This window comes from Phasianus colchicus, chromosome Z (genome assembly GCF_987193195.1).
Source record: "Phasianus colchicus chromosome Z, bPhaCol1.hap1.1, whole genome shotgun sequence".
NCBI lineage: Eukaryota > Metazoa > Chordata > Aves > Galliformes > Phasianidae > Phasianus > Phasianus colchicus.
Window position 1 is genome coordinate 26746600 of NC_143476.1, and position 25194 is coordinate 26771793.

Here is a 25194-nt window from a genome sequence, read left to right on the forward strand (position 1 = left end):
GCAGAGATTTTGTTTGGAAGTCTATCCATCCTAATTCAATTTCTCAGCTTTCAGTATCATAGTAGTAAAATTGCACATTTCTTGTTTAATGGCTAATAGCTACAGATTAAAGATATAGAAATAATTGTATGCTTTTATTCTGCTGTGTCTAAGCAAGAAAAACATTGCTTTTTAAAGCTTCGAGTCACAGGACACCTAGTACTCTCTTACATGCAGACATCATCAGAATTTTAAACTGCTTCTGGTGTAAATCAAACGTAGAAATTTTTACACAAGTTTACGTTCTCACAACAGAAATGCTGTCATGTTATGTCAGGTGGCATGTCTGCATTATGACAAAATGGGGAAGTAGAGAAAAATCCAAACAAAGTAAATTCCCATTGGAATCTTGGTTTTTATGATGAGTTACGCTTATGTTTTTTTTGTTTTGTTTTGTTTTTTTGTGTGTGTCCTTACAGTGAAAACTAAAGAATACAAATGAAGGAAATATGAATCAGTATCCATGCACTATCATTTGCAAACACATCTGAGGTACTGGGGAACAAGGAGTTAGCATATTGAATGCCACTTCTGGTTTAAGACAACACATATGGCACATTATAAGCATTATGCTGAACTCCTCGGTGTCTGATCCCCATTCTTTTCAGTCTCTGATGTTAGTCAGAGGTGAGTGACCTGAATGCACTTTGGAGCAGTCTGAAGCAGAATGGGTTTTGTCAGCTTTTGTGGCAAAATCATTATGGAGATGCTGAAGAGCCTTGAGAAGGTCTCCATGGGACATAGTCATATATAACTAAAACATACAAGCAAGAATATGCAGACTTGATTTAAGCATCATGTTGATGCTTTAGGTATCTCCAGAGAGGGTGCTGTCATCTCACAACTTACATCCTTTTTCCTTCACTTCCCAAGGCACAGCATTCCTTTCCCTGCAAGAAGGAGTGCTGTTTTCACTTGTCCTTAACCAGATTTCAGCAGTCATTGAAGATTAGGATTATATAAGCAGATGTCAATGCTGGCAGTCAGAATGTGAATGATATTTACACTGAATGCAGAATAAAATCTCTCCTGGCTTTCTCTGGCCAGTATGAGACAGAAATATATGCAAACACAAGATAACCATTTTACACTGGGACAAGTGAACAGGGAGGTTACACAATCACCAGAGCTGTAAAATCACTTTTCCTTCAGACATCTGAACGTTTTAAACCTTCCCACCTTGTCCTGGCAGCAACAAATAAATAAATTCTCAGGGTTGGGGCACCCTTTATAAATGTTTCAGTTCTTTACTATTTTCAATGTGTCAAAACAAACATACCGGAGTGTGGAAGGAGCTGCCACAGAAACAACCATCCACCATTTGTCTGACAGTGTGGTGAATGGGCAGGCCAGGCAGGCAGGAGGCGCGGGGCTGGTTCTGCCCTGAGGCAGTGGCACAGAGCCAGGGAACCCTCTAGAGAGTTTGCTAATAAGAGGATGTTATTCCTAGGATCTTAAGGGTTGGAAGGGACCTCTGAAGATCATAGAGTCCAACTCTCTGCTAAAGCAGGTTCCTTTCAGCAGGTTGTGCAGGAAACTATCTAGGTGTGTTTTGAATATCCCCAGAGAAAGTGCTTCACAGCTTGTTGCAGTGCTGTGTCACCCTCCCAGTAAGTACTACCTCATGTTTGTATGCAGCACATGTTTTCCAGTTGTGCCTGTTGCCCCTTGTCCTGTCGCTGTGCCCCATCCACTTGACACCCACTCTTTACATATTTTTAAGCATTGATAAGATCTCCTCTCAGTTTTTTTCTGAAGAGTCCCAGCATTTAAATGGCATTACCTACGTGAAGCACTTTTGCATGCCCGCTGAAGAATACTTCCTCCTGCATGTGCAAGCAAAGAAGTCACCCTGAATAGACAGCACAACTGACTCAGTGGGCTCCTGAATACAGCCTGTGTATTTATTTTTTGAAATGTCCTTCCTGGTGGATGTAGAGGGTGCCTGTGGAAGCATCACAGGGCCTGGCAGGAGGAGTGGGGCTGGGTATCCTGGTGTCCACCCAGTGACAGCTGGCCAGACACCATGCCTGTGCTCATAATGCTTACAGCACCTGCCAGCCCCTCTCATCTGTCACCCAAACATGCGTCGGGGTGGGACACTTTCAGATTTCTATGGACATTAAAGCCAGCTGCAGGAAGAAAGAAGATTCAGCAAGTTCAGCAGCTTAACACATGACCTGCTGACTGAACCTAGTGGGCTTTCCCCCCTTTTGAGGAGAGAAGAGGCCAAAGGGGACTGATAGCTTTCCTCCCTACTTGACCTTCCAGCCTGTTGCAGGAAGCCCACATGTTGGTTGGAGGGGCTCAGCTGAAACACTTGGCCCTACAACTCCTGCAGGAGGAGGCAGGTTGTGGCAGAGGGCCTGCAAAGGGACGCTGGCCTCCAGGCCCTCAGCACATTACTGCTGGTACAGCACTGCATGGGCTGCACACAGCCGTCTGCTGCCCTTGAAAGTCTGATAATTCTGTGGGTGGACAGAAATAGAAGCACATAAAAAGTTGGCAGGAGCGTCTCTTAGAGAGCTGTGGTGAATGCCTCAGGACTGCATTTATAGCTTTTAATCAAAATCCAGTTGTTACCTGAAAGATTGCCTTTATTTACACCTTTTGGGATTCATACAGATTTTGGAACTGAAGCCTATGTCAATAGCAAATACAATTACCTCCAAGTCTCCTACTTCAGAAAAGTTATGAAGAGTGAAATACAGTTTTGTAGAAAAGGAAGTCAAAGCTGTGGAAAATATTTTAATGGTACTGGCTGAGAAAAGTTTTCTTTGAAGAAAAGTAAAGGAACTTTCCTCTTAAATAACTGCAGATGCAAATTCATCCAGTTAGCAGTGTGGTAGGAAATTACCTGAAATACCAATGTTTCTGATATTTCAGAAGTCAGAGCTATTTCCTTTCAAAAGCATATGCTCAACATTATACTTTCAAATGAGATAAAAATGTAGCCTCTGGGGCTGAATAAGATGCACTCATTCCAGGCCCTGGAAGACTGTCCTGCAACATGAGGTAAAGCCAAAGGTCACATCCAGAACCTTTACATGTTGCCTAAAGCAACATTAAGTGGACTGAAAAAAACTAGCTCTAAGTAATATTTACTTGAACTCTCTAGTCTGTCCTCCCTTATTCCCTTTCTAAAAATGGGACTGTGTGACAGATCCCAGGATTTCCTGCTTAAGTCCTGTCTCTACTGGTAGCTTTCTGGGAGCAGAACATGGTAAGAGCACAACAGAAGCCATGTCAGGTGTTCAATTCACATTGTTTGGCACCTGTACCCAGCTTATAAAAGTTAACTAACTTTTTCCCTGGATTACTTCTGATTTTTATCTCTTCTCTCTAATAAAACGCATACAGAGCAATAGGGGAAAAAATATTTCACCTTCTTCTGTGGGAATTCCCTTGTTGCTGGATTACAGATCCATGCTCTTATAAATTATTTTCCTGTCAGAAATCATAGATTCATGGAATTGTAGAATTGTTTGAGTAGGAGGGGAGCACTGAAGGCCATCTAGTTTAACTTCTCCACAATAAACAAGGACTCCTACAGCTAGATTAGATTGCTTAGAGCCCAACCCAGTCTGACCTTGAATGTCTACAGGGATGGGACATCACATCTCTGGGCAACCTGTGCCAGTGCCTCTCCACCCTGATTATAAAATTCTTATATCCAGACTGAAATCATTTTCTCTTGTCCTATCACCACAAACCCTGCTAAAGAGTCTGTCTCCTTCTATCTTATAGCTCTCTTGGGTACTGAAAGGCAACTATCAGCTTCCTGCAGAGCCCTCTCTTCTCTGGAGTGAACAGCGCCAGCTCTCTCAGCCTGTCCTCATAGGAGAGGTGTTCTATCCCTTGGATCATTTTTATGTCTCTCTACTGGATGCGCTCCAACAAGTCCACATCTCTCCTGTACGAGGACTCCATATCTGGACTCAGTACTCCAGGAGAGACCTCACTTGCAGAATTTCTCAGGTTCTGGGAGCTGAGTGGATGGCAATTTGCATCATGATGAGGACTGTTTAAATGGAAGTAAGAATTCCCCTGAGACACTCTATAAAACACATCAGTTTTCCAGGATTACAAAGCAGTGGTGCTGCAGTAGGGAATTATTAAAACTGAGACTGCATGATTTGAGAGAAGATAAATGCAAAATAAAGTTTCTGCCTGGTGTTACAAAATCACTGTCATGAAATTTCTTGGGAATGGAGTACAGCCTCTTTTGTCAAGTCTTGTCATGAATCTTACAGACAAGAGAGAGTGGGGAGGAGAAGCTACTAGTAGACAATTATCTGTGTAACAACTGCTTGTTATAGTGGTGGGGTGAATCAAATGCACCTTAGCTGCAGGACTTCAGGTTGAGAGAGTGGAAAATCCTGAAAAAATGAAAAAGAAAAATTTTTAAGGTTGACTCACAAGGAGAGAAGCAGTGGGCCTAAGACACTCATTTCTGAAGCCAGTCTAGAGGAAAAAAGATCCTGAGGGACTCAGAGGATGCAGAACACCACATCAGAGTGATGAATGTCTGTGTGTGTAAGGGAGAACAAGGAGGTGGAAAGTCATCCCAGAGAGTGAAAAGAGGTGCTTCCCTCTTTCTCTGTGTAAAGCATGAAAGACAGGCTGTGAATGGGTTTAAAATAGTCCCCCATGGGATTGTGGGTTTTTCTGGTTCTGTACATGGGTGTCCACAAAACGACCATCTCTGCGTTGTGGCAATCTAAACAGCAGCTTTTTCTTATCTGTGAAAGTGTATTTTATCCTATAAAATGCATGATACCATGGTCCCACGCTCCACAACATTAACCCTGCCAACCACAATGCATTTGGCAAAGTTAGAGCTCTAAATAAAGGATGCTTCCACAGGAAAATGCACATTGGGCAGAGAAAGGAAGATTTTTTGGATTTGAGCTTCAAATCCATTTTCCATATCAGAAATCTGAATGAAAAATGAAAAGAGATTACTATCCCATATTCCTTTCCTAATCTATGGCAGGATGGGATATCAAGAAACACAAGTACTCTTAAAAGATAAGAATGAATGACATTCTGTCACCCTTGAATGGTTGGGAGTCTCTGTGTGTGTGTGAGTGGTTTTACCTGTTTTTAAGTAAGTAGAAACTTTGTGAGAAAAAAACACCTTACATTTTTTAATGAGTCTGTGTGACTGGCATACTGAAACTAGCTTTATTTTCCCATGGGAAAGGAAAGCAGGAACCTTCTTGCTTTAGTTACTATTCCTCAAAATAAAATGCGGCTATATCAAGGGCAGCTTTAGTAGGTGAAAATAAGAACAACTCCCAGGGCAAAAATCTCTAGATAAAAGTTGAGCAGTAAATATTAGTGAGTATATTGCATTGTAAGGTCAGTTTATTTTCTAACTAAATGCATCACTGGTACACATGTGATGCATTGAAGTTTAGCAAGTATTAATTCATGTATTTATAGATTATTTTTAATTTATAACTTATAAACAATTTGAAAAGGTTAATGTATTTCACTGAAGATCACAAATTGTCATCATTGGAGACTGTCTGATAAAAGGTGAGTTCACAGTCAAAATAAAGAAAGATAACAATCAATACAGAATAAGAGAGAAACACTAGCAGACTATACCTCTGGAAATATATATATTTGTGTGTGTGTGTATGTGGGAATGTCGTCCCGTCCCCCCGTCCCCCCCTTTTTTTTTTTTTTGGTACACCTTTTGAATGTTAATGTTCAGCTAAAGATGATTTCAGACAGCCTGCTAGGCTACTGCTGTACTCAGTGAAGCAGAATCCAGCAGAAGTGTTGCTGAGGCAGAACTGAAATTATAGCTTCCCTTTAAAGAACTACAGCATTGTCAGACAATTGCTTCTAACACATGAATATGATTCTCCTTCCAGTTTATTATTATTTTTTTTTAAATCTAAACCTTTAAAAGGCAGATTTTGAAGTTGGGTTTTCATCGATGCCTTTGCAATCCTGATCTTTTGTGCTTAGAAACAGAAGAAATGTACAGAAGAATGGAAACTAACAGTACAACTTGTAACTACCTGTAACTGCTGCAGTGAGAAATGGGTCAAGTTTCCTCTCAACTAGATCAAGGTATTTTTTTCACAGAAATTGATTATCTAATTTTCCTTATTTATTTTAAAACTTACAACCTTTATATTATATATGCATGATTAATACCATCTAGATACAATAAATCTTACAGAGTAGATCAGGAATATTGACATTAGACTTAAAATTTACAATAATTAAATGAATGTGTACCAATTATGTTGCTGCATATTCTGTTTTCTTTTCAGAAAGCATATTAGAATTTATCATTTACTATTTCATGTCATTTTGAGCTGCAAATGATTTTTTTGAGAAGGGAAGTGGGGAGGTGGTGTAAGGATTTGTGACTTAAGGCAAGAAATTGCTTATCTGCTGATTCATATACAATAGAGTCTGTAAGGATTTTAATTATATTACTGCTTTTAAAGGTTTTAGCATGTTTTATTATTTTATTACAACCATACATTTAAGACACTGTTTGGAGAAAAGATTTCCAACACTGATGCCTGAGTATCTGTATGCTCTCTTTCTAAAAGAAGAAGGTATAGAGAGGAGGGAAAGGTGTCTGTCATGCACATTCTTGAAACCACTGCACAGGCTCCTGGATGGTGTAAATACTTGGCTGTTTCACGGATTCTTGCTTTCAGATCTTCACAGGTAGCATTCATAAAGCTAACAATTACTTCAGCAAACACAGTGAGTAATCCAATCTTTTAGAGTAACTTTGGCTTTTTTTCTGCATGTCATCCTCACACAGCTTATGGTGTGTGTAATCCTTAAAGGTGAGGTTTCTCTTTCAGCCTTCCATAGTGCATTAAGTAGAAGTGAGGTACATCATAATAGAGATGGTCTAGAAAAAAAAAAAAAAAAAAAAAAAGGACTGATTGTTCTCTAGTTTTGCCTTATCGCTAAAGTTAACCCCATCAGTTTGCTTTAATAATGTCAACAGCTGAAAGGCACACCAGGACTGTCATTTATCATGCAAAGTGCTGTTAACAAGATGATACATGTATGTATATGCAAAGAAAGCACTATCAGTTTGATAACAAATATTTAACAAGAAAAGACAAAATATAAGACAAAAGATAGGTGTTGTTAATATAATCACTTAGAGTGTGCAGTGATTGGTTGTTGCAAAGTACAGTTCACATGTATGCAAGGCAAATTTGAATACAAGGGTAGGGAATAGGTAATTTAATATTTAGCCTCATACCTTTCTGTAATCAAGTTTTGTTTACCAACAGCAGGCTTAAAATGTCTGTCACAGCAACTGAGCTGTGAGCACATGGGAATATCTTTGCTCAAATAGTTTGCGTACAGATGTTTGAGCCTGAAGAGACTTGCCATGTGTTTTGTAGCTAAGGAAGTGAGTAATCAGTGAAACTAGTATGGGTGGTATAGGAAAATCATGCACATGGGCTTGGCACAGTTGTGTGCTTGCTACATTCCATGAGATATTTCATAATGGAAACCCAATTGCTCCACTAACATAGGATAACTAAATTTTGTACATACACTGTGAAGCACCTAGCACAGTCACAAGACCATATTCTGTCCTTACACACTACTCCAGTAATTCTCAAGTTAATGAGAAAAGGGCAGAGAAAATTCCCCAGGGGTTGACATAAAACAGAGAGAAGAATATTCTGTTTAGCCTTGGCCTTGATGCGATCATTACTTAATCTTTATCACTTAAATTCTACAAGGTCAAAAGTGTAACTAGACTAGATGGTGATTAACTAATTAGAATGGTAGCTTGGCCTTGGGTTTAGTTAGCACCATACATTCCCATGACTCAGGAAGGATTTTTCAACCTGGTCATTTCAAATGCCTATTTGTTTTATGTGATATAGACAGAACAGTAATGTGAATGATCTGCCAAGAAACAGTAATAAACAGTTGTTGCTACTCTAAATGCTGTTTTATTCTTAATCTTTTTTTGATTTCTTTCTTTTTTTTTTTTTTTTAAATTAAATACCTGCTTTAAATCCAGGTTCACATACACCATGTATGTTGCATTTTAATTTGAATGCCTAATAGTTTATTGAGCTACCGCTTCCTCATTGCTTTTGGAAGATGAGGGGCCACTAATGCTAATCAGAGTAATTAATCTGAAAGTCATTTGTGAAGTCTTTGCTGTGTCTCTGAGTATTTGTGCCATGCTACAACCACATGAACAGGATCCCTGAAGAGTTTATGAATGGGTAGGATAGCGAAATTCAGAAAAAATGCAGAAGTGAAATTACAGCACAATGTGAATATGATTTCCTACAATCTTTTTGTCTGTGACTTCTCACAAGCATACAAGACTTTCACAATAACAACGCACACATATGTGTACTGCCATTTATGTTGCATATGGTAATAAGGGAGAGGGCTGTTTAAACAACAGAGAAAAATCCACATTTAATGGTTTATTAGTAAGTAAGTTATTCATATAAGTGCAGATCCTGAAATCATTCTTTCCATTTGTCCTACCACTTTTAAAGTAAGAATCTTTAAAATTTCCCTAAGGAAATTCTTTTATTCTAGAGCAATTTTCAACTACAGTTAACTTTGAAGCAAACGAGATGCTGAAAGTCCAGAAAAACCAGTCAAAGGTGCTCTATTATCTAACTAATTTAGTGTCATTTTAACTTCAAATCCATGGTGGCTTAACCGGGAAAAAACTGCCATTTGGTGACATTGACTGTGTTCTATGTTAATAAGTTATCTAGTGGGTTACAGGTAGGCATCTGAAACTATATGTTTATTAAGTCTTGGGATGTACTAAGGACTAATATGCTGACTCAGTACTTCTAATAGTATGCAATTTCAGTTCAATTTCTTTATTTCTTTAAATATTTAGTATCTTAGAATGTAAGCCCCACCTCAGGAAGATGCATAATTGAACTACATAATGGATGTGGGCACACTGGCAAGGAGAGATAATAAGAAGAACCTTATATGGATAGAGTGATGTGCAGCTGTGTAGTTATTAAGCAATGGATTGATTAGTCACATCTGCTAGGAATCCATTATAGAAAGTAATTGAATAGCATGCCTGTGCTTTAAAAAAAAAAAAAAAGAAAAGAAAAGAAAAAGCAGGGCTAGTTATTTAAATGAAGGATAATCTGTTTGTTCTATCATTTTTATATTTATCTAAGATATGAAAAAAAGAAGGTCTGCGCCTAGAAGAATCCATCAGTTCATTTTTAAACAACCTTGAGATTTTTCCACCCATAGCATAACTTGCCTCATTTCTCAGTGACTGGAACAAATTAAGAAACATAGAATCATTAATATTTGGAAAAATCACTAAGAACATCTAGTCCAATTGCAAACCCATCATCACCGTGTCCCTCAGTGCCACAGTTCTTGAACAGCCCCAGGGATGGTGCTCCAACACCTCCCTGAGCAGCCTGTGCCAGTGCCTCACCACTCTTTCTGAGAAGAATTTTTTTGTCATGTCCAACCTGAACATCCCCTGGTGCCACTTCAGTCCTATTGCTATTAAATAGGAAAAGAAGCTGACCCCCCACCTCACCACAATTTCCTTTTTGGGAGTTGTAGAAAGTGATAAGGTCTCCCCTGAGCCTCCTCTTCTGCAGACCAAACAATCCCAATTCCCTCAGCCTTTTCCCATAAGACTTGTTCTCCAGACCCCTCACAGCTTCTCTGTGCCCTTCTCTGGACACACTCCAGGGCCTCAGTGCCTTTCTTGGTCTGAACATAGTACTTGAGGTTCTGCCTCACCAGTACCGAGTACAGTGGGACCTCCCTAGTCCTGCTGACTACACTATTTGTGATACAATCAAGGATTCCATTGGCCATTTTGGAGAGTTCTCTCATGTCAGCCTTCAATCAACACCACAGAGATGGGATGGAGATCAGGAGGCTGGAAGATTCTTGTGAGGACTGCAGTCATTCTTATACAAGAAAATACAGTTTAATATTACGTTGCCATTTCTGTGTGGTCCCTAGACAGTGCACATTTTCAATAGGAAGGAGTAACTCATGCCTGGCTCCAGTGAAGCTCTGCTGACACAATTGGCATTGACTGGCAGAGAGGGAGATATCAGGCCCAGGGTCTCTTGTGCAATGTTCATCAGCTGCTGCAGACCGGAATAGAAATGTGGTGGACCACACTGTTGTGGCCAAAGTGCCAAGGTGCTTCCAGCCCAGACTATCTCTGCCTATAAATAACAATTAATGTCATTAGGTAGTTACATTCTGTTTTCAAGTACCTGTGTACTTGTGTCACTAGTTAAACGCTATTTTGGTGCACAGAAAATGGACAACAATCTCACTTACATTTTGGCTTGAAGTAGAAGTGGTCCAAACAGAGCAAAGGATGTGGTTATGCCAGGTGCCAAGCCATTCTGTAGAGACAAACCACCTGCCCCCCCCCCCAAAACCTTGCAATCATACAGTGTAATGATTGCACTCAGAAAATTGTCTGCAACCCAAAGCCTAGGAAATACATTCCTTTCAGCTTTGCAATGCAGTCCTGCTATTTTGCTGCATCTAATCTATAGCATAAAGATTAGCATTCAGAGTGTGAAAAGCTCTTAAGTGTAAAATTATTGGACATTCTGCCCATTCCTGTATTCAGTGAATAGCTTTTAATGGTATGAAAACAAGTATCTGGCTCTTCTCTGTATAATCAAGAATAAGTGCCTACTCAGAGCCTAAAGAAAATATTGAACTGCATATGCTTGTTGCTGAGTCATTGATTGCATATATCTTTCTGAAGTCAAGTTTTTTCAAAAACTGGAAAGATACTGTTTGCTGAGACTTATGTGTATTCTAAGCTTGACACTTAAAACCTGCATATCAAAATCTGGTCTTTCCTGACAGTTGCAGATTCTCCATCTTCTTCATTTTCTTCCATAGTTACCTACAGCATTCAGATAACAATTAGAAAAATATTAGGAAAGCATTTCCTAGAACCCTTGGAATCACCCCTTGGTGACTCAACTACCTCCCTGGGGACTCTATTCCAATGGTTAACAACTCTTTCTGTAAAGAAATTTTCTCTGGTATCCAACCTAAACTTACCCTGGAGCAACTTGTTCATCCACTTCCTCACAACCAGTGGTGAGCAAAGAGCTCCTTGTTTCCTTAGATCATCAATTGAAGTTGAAGTGAACTGAAACAGGGAATAAGAACTGCACTTTCCTCCTAAATGATGCAATGTTACAGAACACTGAATGGTCACTGCCTTCAATCTTGGAGACACATGTATTCTACTGTCCTCTATCAGATCTTGAATCATCCCACCTCAAAACATTTTGGGTCACTGTGTTTAAAGCCATAAATACGCTTATCTTTCAAGCCCCCACTTAGAGTTCTATCAGCTGTAGTTCATCTGTCCTGCAACAAAGCATGCAGTTTGCCTCCCACTTGCTGTGTCTGTGGGTAAGCCAATGGAGCTGTGTGATCAAAACCCTCCTTTATCCTTTGCAAGAAGAAGTGTTCTGCCCTAGTCTAAGTGACAAAGTCAAGCAGAGAGATTACTGCCAGTTCAGGTTCTGGTGACATTTAGTACCAATGGCTGGACTCTGCACTGCCAACAAAGCAAAATGGGATTTCTGCAGGTCTCGCATACATGACACAGAGAGGCAAGCAAAACTCTCTGATTCTTTTCGTCTAATTTTTCTTCACTAGGAGAAAGTTGCATTGAAGTAAACAAACAAAAGGGCTATTCACATTTAACATTGCTTCTCCCCTTCTCCCACAGATAACAAAGTGCATCTAAATGGCTTCTACTATGGCCTTAGCAAACTAATGATGAAAAGGAGGAGACTGTGGGATTATTTGTTTCATCTTCCCTGGATGATGGACGGAGAGATATTCACTGCCACTTTGGTGCCATCTGGGAACGTGACACCAGATTCTAGCATGACCCTGGAACAGAAAACAACCTTTGCCTTTGTGATTTTATTATTTATTTTCTTGGGAATCCTCATCATCCGCTGCTTCCGAATTCTCCTTGACCCCTACCGGAGTATGCCAACCTCAACCTGGGCTGATGGACTTGATGGGCTGGAGAAAGGCCAGTTTGATTACACTCTTGCTTAGAGACTGAGAATTATGGAGGGTTATTTAGCACAGCGTTAACAAAATACAATTTCTGGAATGTCTTGTTTGTTTTGCTTTTGTGTTTCATTATGTCAAATGTTAGGAATTACAACATACAAACGTGCACAAAAATGGATTTATTTTTTTAAAATTAAATCTCAAAGGAATTTAACTTTTTGAAAGTACAGTGTGTAGTATATGTGATCTCATATAACTGAAGCAAGTGTTTTATCATTATGTATTATCATTAACAAAATGCTGTGGTGTCAGGTGTCTTACAAATGCTGTAAAAATGTGATTTTATGATCTATATATAGTAAATAAACTTTACTTTCCATCCTCTGAGAACAAACTCGGAAGTTTTCTGTTCTGTAATTTGAATTTGAGAAAATTCAAAGGAGAAAACAGGAGAAAAATACCTCCATGGTTTCTCAGGTTGTTTCCTAGAATTGATCATTGATTGTGCTACTTAGTACTACCAAATCACGGACTTTGTAATCTTTGTTGTGAACAAAATATGTAATGATTTTGACCGATGTATTGCCTTTTTTGCCAAAACTGATTTCTACTAAGATAGGTTTTTGAATTGATCTTACAGCAGCTTATGCAAACAAATTTCAGACTGTGTATTTCAAGTACTCACTCATCCTGCTTATTTGGTATGTGTGGGTCACATTGCATTGTTTGTGTTTCCTAACTGGATGACTGAAACGCCAGCAGTAAGAATCAATGAAAATGCACCCCCTTCACTCAAAAAGTACAATGTGTGTTTGTACAATGGCAAAACATTCCTAGAAGTCTCTGTAAGTAAAAACATGTATACATGATTGATTAGGGAAAGAAATACGAGGAAGACTGCATGAAATTTAATGGAACAGTTTACACTCCACGTGGAGGTTTGCAAGCGCTGTTCAGCAGTACTGAAATACTACAGTGGTAACAACATCTGATGTACTGCCAGGAGGAAAAGGCCATGCTCCCAAATACACCAGTGTTGTAAAACACCCCTGGTGCTGCCCAGATTGTGAAAAAATTTGTGCAGGGAGGATGGGAAGCAGCATGCTGCCTGTTTTTAAGACAAAGCCTTAGATATAGCTGTATTACACTCACTGTAACAATGACAAGCCATTGGGAAGTTCTCCCTTTGTGCTTTGGCATGCAGCCTGTGAGCAAAGCCAGCCTGTAGCTGGTACAGCTGGGGCTGTGCTGACTCATTTGCGCTATGGCCCTGCCTCTAGCTGTTGCACTTGGAGCTATTTGTTTCCCTTTGCTTCTCATCCTGTCCATTGGCTAAAGGTTGCAATTATTTGTGGCAGAGATAGTGGGATGGGAGGTGGCTCTGCACAGTGGCTAACACAGTGCCCTCACAGGAGGGCAGCAAGAGCTCAGCTTCGTGATGGTTTCAAAGAAAGAGGAGGGACTACGATCTGTGGCTGCTAACACACAAGCACAGCTCTGTTACAGAGGCAGTAACCTATGATATGGTTGGGCAGAAGGGGACAGTGATGCAGCCACACTCTCCAGAAGCCATGGGGTGCTGGCAGTCACTGCTTCTCCACCAGTACCAGGGCACCTAGGTCAGAGGCAATGCAAACTTGCAGATTGTTAACTAAAGGCAATGACAGAGTGGCATACAAAAAATGTTCCTGTTATGCCAATACCCCCTAAAGCAATGTGTTTTCAATATTTATGAATCCGCAGTAACAGCTCCCTCTGGCTTGGGATTTCTCTCCTGTATCAGGGTCTACTTTTCTTTTTATTTTTTTAAACCCAATAAATTTGAATTTACTTTAAAAGAAGAAGACTATTCCTCACCATTACACTGTTGTGGTATAACCCAGCAACAGCTCAACACGCAGACATTCACTCCCCACCGCTTGCAGGGGAATGAGGGAGAGAATGGGGAAAATAATGTAAAAACCATAGGTTGAGATAGGAACTGTTTACTATCACAGAAAAGGAAGAGAGAAATAGTAGTAATGATAATAATAATATATATTTATACATATTGACAAAGCACAGCACAGTTGCTCACCACACACTGACCAATGCCAGCCAGTCCCCACGCAGTGGCCGCCCCCCACAGCCAACTCCCCTCAGCGTTACAGCTTTTCCACAGGACGCCATATGGCATGGAACATCCCTGTGGCCATTTGGGCCAGCTGTCCTGCTTCTGTCTCCTCCCGGCTCCCCGTGCCCTCTCAGCCCCTCTCTGCAGACGGTACGAGAAAGCGGAACAGCCTTGGCTCTGTGCATCACTGCTCAGTGACAGCTGAAAGAAACATCACTGTGCTGTCAGCACCATCTTTCTCCTGAAGCCAAAACACAGCATCGTACCAGACTCGATGAAGAAAACCAACTCTGCCCTAACTGAAACCAAGACAGACACCTGGAGAGGGAGGTGAGGTCTCTGACAAAAAAACGTAGCCCCATGTTGAAGTGAGGCAATTTGACTCTTGTGTGGAGCTTGGAAGCTGTTAGCTGAGGACTATTTTTGGAACTGAGCTTGCCAGCATCTGTGGTATGTTTGGAAGAATTCCAAAGAGATATTTTTGTAAATCACTGGCATAAGTCAGTCTGTTAAAGGGAATTTAATACTGCTGGGCAGTCACTTTAAGTCAGTCTGTGGATGTCACTAAATTCACTGCAGCAGTGAAAGGAAATTCACACCAGTTCCCCCACCGCAGCAGGGAATTTTTCCTTAGCACTCTCAAAGTCTAGCAGAAGTTTTCTGAAGACATGCTAGCACTTCAGTCTCGTGATTGCTCATTTTTCCTTTCCCTGGAGAAACTGGACCAGACTTTGAATGGAAATATGAGTACTATTCCTCTCTATGAGGCTGTCTCTGGCACATCGCTGGGCCTCATAAGAATAAGTGTTCACTGTGGAATGATCTGAAATATTAATGAGACTGGAAAGAGAGGATCTGTGTGCTAATGCAGCTGTGCTCAGGCAGCTCTGCAGCTCTGCATCACTCTGCTATAGGCTCTTGTTTATTACATTGGTTTTCGTAGAAAATCCTATGCAATTTTTAAAAACTTTTTTCAGAATGAGCATTTCTCAATGTCAGTCAAGCAAATATAATTATGTACTGTGGACAAAGAAGTAATGTTTGTATATTTTTATAAATACCACATTCATATTAGCTTGTTCAACAAACTATCCAACTGTAAGCATTTTAAATTGAAGGACTGCTGCAGAGAAAGATAGCCAGATAAGGGCAGAGATAAGACTTTACTGGTAGACACCAGGTTTTACTCCAACCAAGAGTTTAAGATTTTTATACCTCAGACAGGAGGCATAAAGGAAACTGCTGGCCCACACGGTTTGCTGAGGTGGAAGTCTATCCTCAGCAATGTGTACGGGGTATGTGTGTGAAAACAGCACTGGTGCTGTTTCTCCCCTGCAGCTGGAGGTTTGGGTGAAGCTGGTATGCATTTGAGCTACCTTAAAAGTAACCACAGAAAGCCACATCTCTCTGCACTTTGTAAGAGCTGTGCAGAGGTTACCGCTGTGAACTTACGTGCTGCACTCACACAAAAATATATCTGATACTGATGTGCAGCTAGCAGAATCAGCTCCCTTTACAGTGGTAGGTAAAGATGCATGACCAGTGATCACCTGTTGATTCTCCATCTCCACTCCATTCCCTTGAAACCTTAGCTGGAGTACTGTGTCCAGGCCTGGGGCCCCCAGCAGAAGGTGTGAAACTGTTGGAACAGGTGCAGAGGAGACCATGAAGATGCTCAGAAGGTTGGAGTACCTCTCCTGTGGAGGAAGGCTGAGGGAACTGGGCTTGTTTGCCTGGAGAAGAGAAGATTTTGGGGAGACCTCACTGCAGCTTTTCAGTATTTAAAAGGGAGTTTATAAACAGATGGAGACTGATGTTTTTATTATCTGATTCTGCATATTTGAGGTACTTGAGCTACACATGCAAGCAGCAGTCTCATGGAACACTCCAAGATATCTAATTCATTGATATAAAGTGTTCTATAGACCACTCTGTGGGAATATACACTCAGTTTGGTGCAAAGATCAAGTCTATGTCAGTGGTCACCAAGAAGAAGCCCATATACCGCAAAGAGAAAAGGAAAGAAGCCAAAATTCTTTAATTTACAGCATGACAGGTTCTGTGGCCATGATCAGAAACGTTTCCAATACAAAATCTCATTTTTTTTCCACCCTGGTTTATTGAAATGTATTTAGTTTGTAAATAGCTTCAAATGTCTATTCATACTGTTCCATCTTGCATGAAAACAAAGCTATTCTATTCCTGCAATTTATATTCTATTTTCATAGCTTCTGCAGTTCTACAGAATTTCAGAATTATCTTCTGCAGCAATATTTTGGAGTGTTTATTTATTTTTTTAATATATAGATTTATTTTTGTAGCACTGATATTTCAGGTTGCCATGGCTCCTGTTTTTGTGTCAGTGCCATGATAGAAGCAGCTGACACTTCACTGCAATTTTTCTTCCTCCCCTCTTGGCACATTGACTAATCAATACCAATTATTCCCCAGAGTCTGCATTGTTGTCTGCATGCTTTAGCAGGGGCAGCAAGGTGTGAAAAGTTAAGGACTTTTCAAAGCAGAGACAAAAATCACCACTGGTGCTAAGACAGGATCTATGAAGTGTGGGGCTTCTTATGTTGAAGTCACTGCCCCCAATCAGCAGGACAGAAGGAAGTTTATGTTTTATTAGTGGGAGAACAAATGCTGCTGCAGTTGCCCACATCTGTTATTTAGGCTACTGCAAGAGCACCAAAGGAGCCGAGATGGAGAATTTGGTGCAGTGTTGGTGTCCTGGCATCCTGATAACCAATTCCTATAATTCTGTATTATGGATTTGATTTTCAATGACATTCTCCACTTTCAATAATCAGTTTAAAATTTTATCCAGTTTCTTTAGATTGGTATTAAATGTGTAACTACAGAGAAGTGATATTGAGAATTAGTTGGTAACTGAGCAGACAACTGCTGTGCACACAATTAAACCATGGCAAAGAAATCCAGATCTGTTCCACTTGGGCAAAGAATGACAAAGGCTGGAGTAGGACCATTACATTTTAGAGCAGGGTATGTTTAATTGCCCCCACTCTGAGACAGCAGAAAGATTTGCACATGATAGTTCCTAATCTTTGTAATTCCATGATTGATTCCGGCGATCACTTCAGATTCCAGTGCAAATCAAAGCAGATGTACAGAACCTTGTCTATTAATCACCAAAGAACAGAAATAAAATACAACACTGTACTTGCCAGTTGTGCAAAATGAGATGTCTCCTCTGTTTATCATTTGGATTTCTCAGCATCAAGGACTGTTTTATAACATTTCTGCTTTCATTTTCTAAAAATGATTGGTGAAAGGTCATTGTTTCTCTTCCTTCCTTTGTCATTTCACATATCTGCCTTAGCTTCTTTACTACAGTTCTTTCTTCTGTTTGTGTTTCCAGGCTCCTATTTTTTTGCCTGCTTGTTGCCAAACTTTTACTTCCGTGAGAGAGGTTTATTTCCAGGTGTCATGAAGCAAGAAGACATACTACAGTGGTCAAGGTAACAAAATAAAGTGAAAGAATTGCAGCAATCAGATATTAAAATAGTTGAAATATTGTGATTTTTATCTCTGCCTTATCTCTGACTTAACCTAAGGATTACCACATCAACATGATTATTTGCAGTCATTGTAGCTACTACCATAGATGCAGACCAACTATTTCCATTGTTAACTTCAAAAGACAAAGTGTCTTTCTGTGTACAATTTCACATCTTCCTCCTCAACATGCTGGTGATGCAATTATCAGTAACAGTTACCATAACATGGTGTAAGATCACCATATGTTGTCATGTTTTCAAGTCTTGCAGAGCTTTCCTCCAGCAAATGGCAGTTATGCTTATTAACACAACAATTAAAATGGAAAAGAAAATGGATAATGTAGAAATAATTTTTGGATGGTTTATCAAAATTAGAATGTCTACAGTGTGTTTAGAAAATAGATGTTCACAAATGCTACTTAACGCATCTCAATTATATTAGCATACCTGTTGCTAGCTTATATAGCTTATTATAGCTTATAACAATTTATATGCTTTAAAGTGTTCCTTGATGTATTCCAACTCATTTCTCAGAAGACTCAGATTTTCTGATTGCACAAACACAAACATAATTCAACACATTTACATAAGAACAGACATGGTCGATCACATAAAATAAGCACGTGACACTATTACCTGAAGCAGTCACTGCTATGACATGAAGAGGAGAGGCATGACTCTTTAGTGGACAGGTGGCAGCAACAAATCCTAATGTAAACAAGCACAAAGATGATATTTCAGGATATCCATGTGAAATCACTTTTTTACTCCTGCATTGTGAAGTCTGAATCTACGTCTGCACTGCATAGATACATACAGCATATCTACTCTCCTTGCGATTTGTATAGGAAAACACACCTAGACACTTGAGTAACAAGCTCGAGTTTTTCTGGTAGTGCAGTCACAGCACTGAAAAGCATATTTTGGCTCAGAATTGAACAAGTCCTGGGTAGGATCAGTAGCTCTGGCTAAGCCCTTTGCAGCCACTTGGTGTCTGGGGCTGATAACAGGGTTTAGAGTTTACAGAATAAATTTCACAGGTATATCCATCCAGCTGGACTTGCTCCAATATAGTCACTGTAACAGTATGTCACAAACTGGACACACTTCACCATATATGGTGTCCCTTGTGTCTATTAGGGACCTATCACTGCTCTGGATCTGATGGTTACACCCTCATAATACAGCCCGGGACGTGGATCACTGCCTTCACCACGAGAGCAGACAGAAAGCTTATACAATTTTTCTCCCAGCAACATCATCCAGTAATTCCAGATCCATTTTCTTGCAATGAAATGATCACAATGGAGGCCCAACTGCCTCCAGTCCATTGTGATTTTACATGGGATTTTGTTTCACATGCACAAAAGTAAACAGTAGGTGAAATTTTTCTTTGAAACATTCATCTAAAAGTTTGCTAATCCAGAGAGATAATTGTGGATTAAGCCAAAGACTACTTTAACAACCTCATTTTCTTTATCTCCTTCTGAAGAAGTAAAACAGGGCTTATTTGATGATTCAGTAGTGGCATAAGAAAGACAAAGACATTTGCTTTGATTTATATCTCTTCCTAAATTCTTCTTGAAGACCCTAACCATTCAGCCTTCCCCTCCTCCACCCCAGAAAAAAACAACCAAACCAAACCAAAACAAAAAAACAAAAAAAACCCAAACCCCAAAACATAATGAAATTCATTATAGCCGACAGAAAAGTATCCTTTTTGCAATCAGTTTCAATGGGTGTTCATGCATGCAAGGATTGTTCCTGTCTTTGCATGCCATTTGGTGTCTGAAAAAGGGAGGAGAGCTGGCCTGCAGTTTAATTCCTTGTCATAAAGCTATTTGGTAAGTCCTTTTCAGTAAGATGTGCCTAAGTATATCCTTTGTGTTACTTTAGTAAAGCTCGTAACTTCTTCCTACAGTCTTCCAAATATACTTAAACTACTTTGTCATAATCAATTATCAGCTATCAAAATCCAAGATATTAGCAGTGACTGATGGTAGGACTGCAGGTCCTCTTGGGTCATGGTTTAATGAGTGTTGCCTATATAGCTTTTTATTCCAGGGGCTAGATTTCAAGAGCAAGGATTAGTGACAAGCCATTATCACTGATGAAATGCAAATTCACCTAGGAAAAATCATAAACCTGTTTTCCCAGTCTCATCAAGTATATTTCAAATGCATATTCCATATGCTGGAAATTGTTTTAATTTCTAATATAAAGAATGTCAGTTTTCCACAGCTGCACTCTTCTTACACAGTTTAGATAACACCCCCCCAGGGCAAGGGCCTTTCTATTGCACATGAAGATGTACTGCTACCATCAAAAGTACATTTACCAGGACAGCACATTTACCAGAAAGAAAGGCCTGCATTGATTGAGGCTAGAACCTCATACCTTAGTTTTAAGAGATTTGAATTTCTTGCTCTACAGATATCCAACATTCATCTTCAGATAAAACAAGAGGATACACAAATATTTTCTTGAATATCTAAAAGACTTTCATTTCATGCCATTTTCCTTCTGAAAACTTTGAACAGAATGGACAGTAAAAGGGATGTGTATTTCTCACATCCTTCTTGAGTTCCAGAGCTGGATTCCTGAGAGATGCCTGAGTTAGGACCCCCTTTTCTCTCAGTAGAGGTGAAAATCCTGCCCCTTATTTCTCTGGGAAAGAGATTTTGAAATATGAAAACCTTCTGCTAAAAAAGAAAAAACCATCCCGGTAGAATCACGACTCAAGAAGTTCAGTAAGACAAGAAAATACAATCCAATTTGGAAGTTGTTGGCTTGATCCTTATATGTGGACTGCCAAAGCAATGTTATTAAAATTCTATTATTAATTATGATTATTGACCACTGAACAATGTCAATTTATTTCAGAATCTAGCCTTTGTCTATTGTCAGAACAAGATTTGATCCTCGCTGATACAGCTACATTACGGTGAAAGAAATTTCAGGTGAGATCAGCTCCATGTGGCCAGGTCTGAACACACTTAGCTTCAGGCTGCCGTACACTGCATGAGGTTGTATTTTTAGAGGTTGAACTCAGCTGGCAGAGTGCATGCAGATGTAAGAGCACATTAAGGACTTTCCATAAGACAGCTAACAAACAAAACCCACCTCCGGCCACCTGAACCCTGTTTGCTCTTGATTCAGGAGAGAGCTGAACATGCTGGGAATCAGCATGTATCTGGAAATCACAGCACGTACGAAGCCTGAGAGGGAGTCTGAGAGAGTACAACATTTCTTTCAGATAGCATTGCCTGGTCAAGTGTTGCTCTTTGTAGTGACAAAATGTTTATAATGTTGAAAGGATTTTATGTCAGGGTTGTGGTAGAAGTGGAAGCTTTGATACTCTGTTCTATTTGTTCACACACTTGTTCCTTTCAATTGTGTGGCAAAAAACAAAAAACATAAAACAAAAAAACTGGACCCCATAATTATGCTTCTGTGCCTGATTGTAGGAAGAAGGGCAATATAAAGCATCAGGGAATCTAAACAGAAGTTTGGATAAGCTGGAGAGTTAAGCATTATTGTTAAGGAAAAAAAAAACCACCAAAACAACCCTCAAACAATGCAAAACAAAAAAAACCCCTCAAAAACAAAACCTCATTCAACCTTAAGTACCAGACCAAATTAGCTCTTTTGCATCTTGATAACTGTAAGGAATCACTTCTTTGATTGCTTGTTTTTAACAGTCCTATTTAAATAAACTAAGTCAATACAGGAACTCAGGTATAGTTCTGTAAGAGCTGGGCTTCAGTTTACCAGAACTCCCACTGAAAGCAGAACATATCTGAAACAGCATGAATCAGGAAGAAGAAAATTCTTAACTCTGTTCAGAATACCCTATTCTGAGATGTAGGCATTGTTTACCATAGCTGGTTAGCTGTGCTTAAAGTGCAGTAAACAATCAACTTAACAATTAACAACTAAAAAATTAAAACTAACAATTAAACAATCTCTACTAAAGTAATTTTATTTGGAAAGTGCACAGGCAGCTGTGTCCAACACACAGCCTGCAGGCTGCATGCAGCCTGGCTTGTCTTGTGATGTGTCCCACATTGTAAGGGTGGCAGCTCTTCTCTATGAAATGGGGACTTTACAGTCAACCTGTATTACAAGGGATCCTCTGTAAGTAATGCCGCCTGTTTTATGATGTTCTCCCATGGCATCAGAGGCAGATGTTGGTGGTATGGCAAAGATTGAACCTTCCCACCAATATCCTGTTACATTTTGTTGCCATGTGACAGATGGCAGCAGAGTAGTCTGACAGAATGGTGTCTGACACAGAAGCACACATGAAGCAAAGGTGTGTCATTCAGTTCCTCACTGAAGAAACAATGGCACCCACTGACTTTCATCAACTCTTACTGAACATTTACAGAGACCAAACAGTGAGTGTGAGCACAGTGAGGTGGTGGGTGGTGCATTTCAGGAGTTGGAGCAGCGGATCACTTCCACTGGTGCAGAATTTTACAAGTGCAGCATGCAGGTTCTTGGCCACTGCTGGCAAAAATGCATAGCTAATGGTGATGACAGTGTTGGAAAATGGTGCTTTGTAGCAGAGAATTTGCTCTAACAAAGTGTTATGCTCTTTGTATCTCAAAGTTTCCATGAGAATAAACAGGAAGTATTAGCTTTGGAGCAACATACATATACACACACACACATATATCAGCCCACATATATATAAATGCAGCCCAAGACAACTTTTCTTTTCTCAGTGTGGCCCAGGCAAGCCAAAAGTTTGGACATATATGCTCAGAGATATTACTGTAGATGCTTTCATAGCAAGGACAACTTAGGTGTCTCATATATGCTACAGTGACAGCTTGAATGTGAGGGCCCCTGTTCAGCTTGCCCTGAGTTTTGTGCTGATTAACTGCATGGGAGTAGCTGCTCCTTTGCCATAAACCGGGCACTGCATTAGATGAGTCTGATGATGTTGTTTCTAGAAGGCTTCATAGAAGCTTTTATGGCTTTATGGTCATAATGCTAAAGCTACTTGAGTAAAATACAGCATGAAGAAAGAAGGATCCTAAGATGGAATATAGAAAAAATAGACCTTATTTATACTGTATCAATAACCTTTAATTTTATTCCAAAATTGACTACTTGCACACTCTAAGAAAAGGAATATCCAACATATGTTCTGAGTACTCATATGTACATTGCTTTGATTTCTGTGTTTGAGGTCTTTAAAAAAAAGTAAAAATAGTAGTTACCAAAGTGCATTCTTTTTAAAATTTCAAAACTGGGAGATGTGTGCTGGTTCTGACTTCAGGACTGTGTTTGGGAGTGGTACAGCTGACAATGCAAAAACCTGAGCACACATTCATGGCAGACCAGGGGCTGGGCTTCTGTGGAGCTTCTCACCTTCTCCATGAGACAATTGGATCTGCCCAGCAACCTTGTGCTTTCATGACTGGCTCACCTTTCCCTTTGGTTTAGGGCTGCCTCAGTCTCTCTGCAACCCCAGGGAACAAGTTTATCCATCAGAGGCAGCCAGAACAGCATGCCTGCCAGTACATCACCTGCACCTTGCTGCCAAACACATGCCTTCCTCTTAAAGCCATGAGGGAAGCAGCTAGAGCCCAAATGCCTGCCAGGGCAAGGAAATGCCACAGCGGAGTGGTGAGGTGAACATGTCCAACCCAGCCCAGGAGTCTCATAGTTGCTTTTAGAGCAGTGTTTCTCAGTGCACCTATTACTAGAAAAAGGAGGAGGCTTGAAGAGTGGGAGAAAGGGCCTGCAGAACCAGGTTGTAATTTTAGAGATGACGGAAGGGAGGAACAACAGGTGGTGTAGCTCACTGGGCTTTCAAACACTGTTCTCTGCAAACCCACATTCTGTCATCTGATCTCACTCTGGACTTTTTACTTTTATTGAAGATAAGATTAAACAACATCACTGCAGGGGAACCTTGGCCTAAGGAACAAAAAAAGTTTCCTCATGCATCTGCTGCCATAGGTGGGTACTACTACCAATGGTGTGTCCATGCTAGACAAATTTTCTCTGTGCTATTTCTTTCTCTGTCTTGTTTTCCAGCATCTTCTTACAAAATCTAAAACTTACATTGCTACATTTGGGCTGTACGCAGCCCAGAGACATTTAATGCTCACATTTAAGCATAATTTGTCTGCCAGTCACTGACATTTACAAGACTAACTAAAATTTAATCATTCCTGAGCAGAAGATTCCATACTCGGACCCAAAATGGTTACATCAGCAGCACAGGGATTTAAATAAAAACATTTGGTTTAATTTATCATTCAGCTGAAGGTTGCAATAATGAATTGGACAAAGAAAATTATTCAGTGTACCAGCATAAACTGGTACAATTAATTTCTACTGTAACTATGACCTAAATCATTCTTGGCAGTAGGCTTTGTGTGGAAGGCCTGTAGGAAATAGTCTTTGGCTCATGCAGATTGGTTTGGCCACCCTTCCTGGCAGTACTATTCATGTGTTGATGGTAAAGGTGTTTGAACTTAAGGAGTGAATTAAAGTATTACCTCCTAAACAATGATGGTAATCAGGTTTATAGCAGTTCAGAAATGTACATTTCTATTAAACAATGAGATGCTGACAAGTAATGCAGAGATACAGATGCATGATGGTGTGTGAAAGAGATTTCTGCATGTTGACAGTAGGCTGATTAACTCTACAAAATTTGGAGCCACACGTTTTCTGCTAAGTTGCCACAGATCACTCCCTGACTGAATAGAACTTGCTGGATTTCCCTGGAGAGAAACAGCATTTTGCTCAGAGCTGCTTTAAGGAAAAGGGTTAATTCTCCATCATGATCCCTTCTGAGGGAAAGTAAATCCTTTCAGTGCAAGGTAAAAGGAACATAAGCAAAGGAAAAAAATGGTTTATTTTCTTATTCTTGCACCAAAGATCAGTGCTAGCAATTCCTGCAATTATATTAGGGACATGAACATGATTGGGATGACAGACTGGAGTGAGTGGGCTGTCTCTAACAAGTAATGACTGGAACTTCTTGTAAAGTGGTAGATGGACTCCAGAAAGAGCACGTCATTATGGTAAGAAAAAATACAACAGAAAGACTGGGAAATGCAGCCAGAATTAAAGAAAAGGGAAGCAATAAATCTCACATACTTTACAGAAGTGTACAGCAGGAAAGCTGGTAGGCATATAAACACAGATATACACACCCTAAAAAAAGTGAGAGAAAAGATGATAAAAAAAAATACAGCTCAACCCATAGAAACCATAGGAAATCACGTGATTACACTGAGATATCACTCCCATTTCTGCACGCCATCTACATTTCAATAACAGATATCTACTGGGGCCTGATTACCATTTTAGGCGTCACCTCCACTCTCACAATGGAAACTCAGCAATTCATAAATTATTTGCCAAAAACTGCATGTGCTGAAAGTAAAAGATATGATGTACAGGCTTTATGTAAAACTGACC

The 25194-nt window shown here is 39.9% G+C and overlaps 1 protein-coding gene across 2 annotated transcripts; it reads left to right on the forward strand.

The window, feature by feature from the left end:
- The first annotated feature begins 5901 nt into the window (after positions 1-5901).
- On the forward strand, positions 5902-12481 carry CTXN3 (cortexin 3). 2 transcript variants are annotated; one of them, XM_090131313.1, is made up of 2 exons: positions 5902-6129; positions 11810-12481. In XM_090131313.1, exons 1-2 carry the CDS (start codon positions 6099-6101, stop codon positions 12148-12150), a joined length of 372 nt encoding a protein of 123 aa, XP_089987439.1. In that variant the 5' UTR covers positions 5902-6098; the 3' UTR covers positions 12151-12481. The 2 variants fall into 2 exon arrangements, with proteins under 2 accessions (XP_089987439.1, XP_031465011.2); XM_031609151.2 differs by lacking the exon at positions 5902-6129 and adding an exon at positions 9160-9977.
- Positions 12482-25194: the final 12713 nt, after the last annotated feature.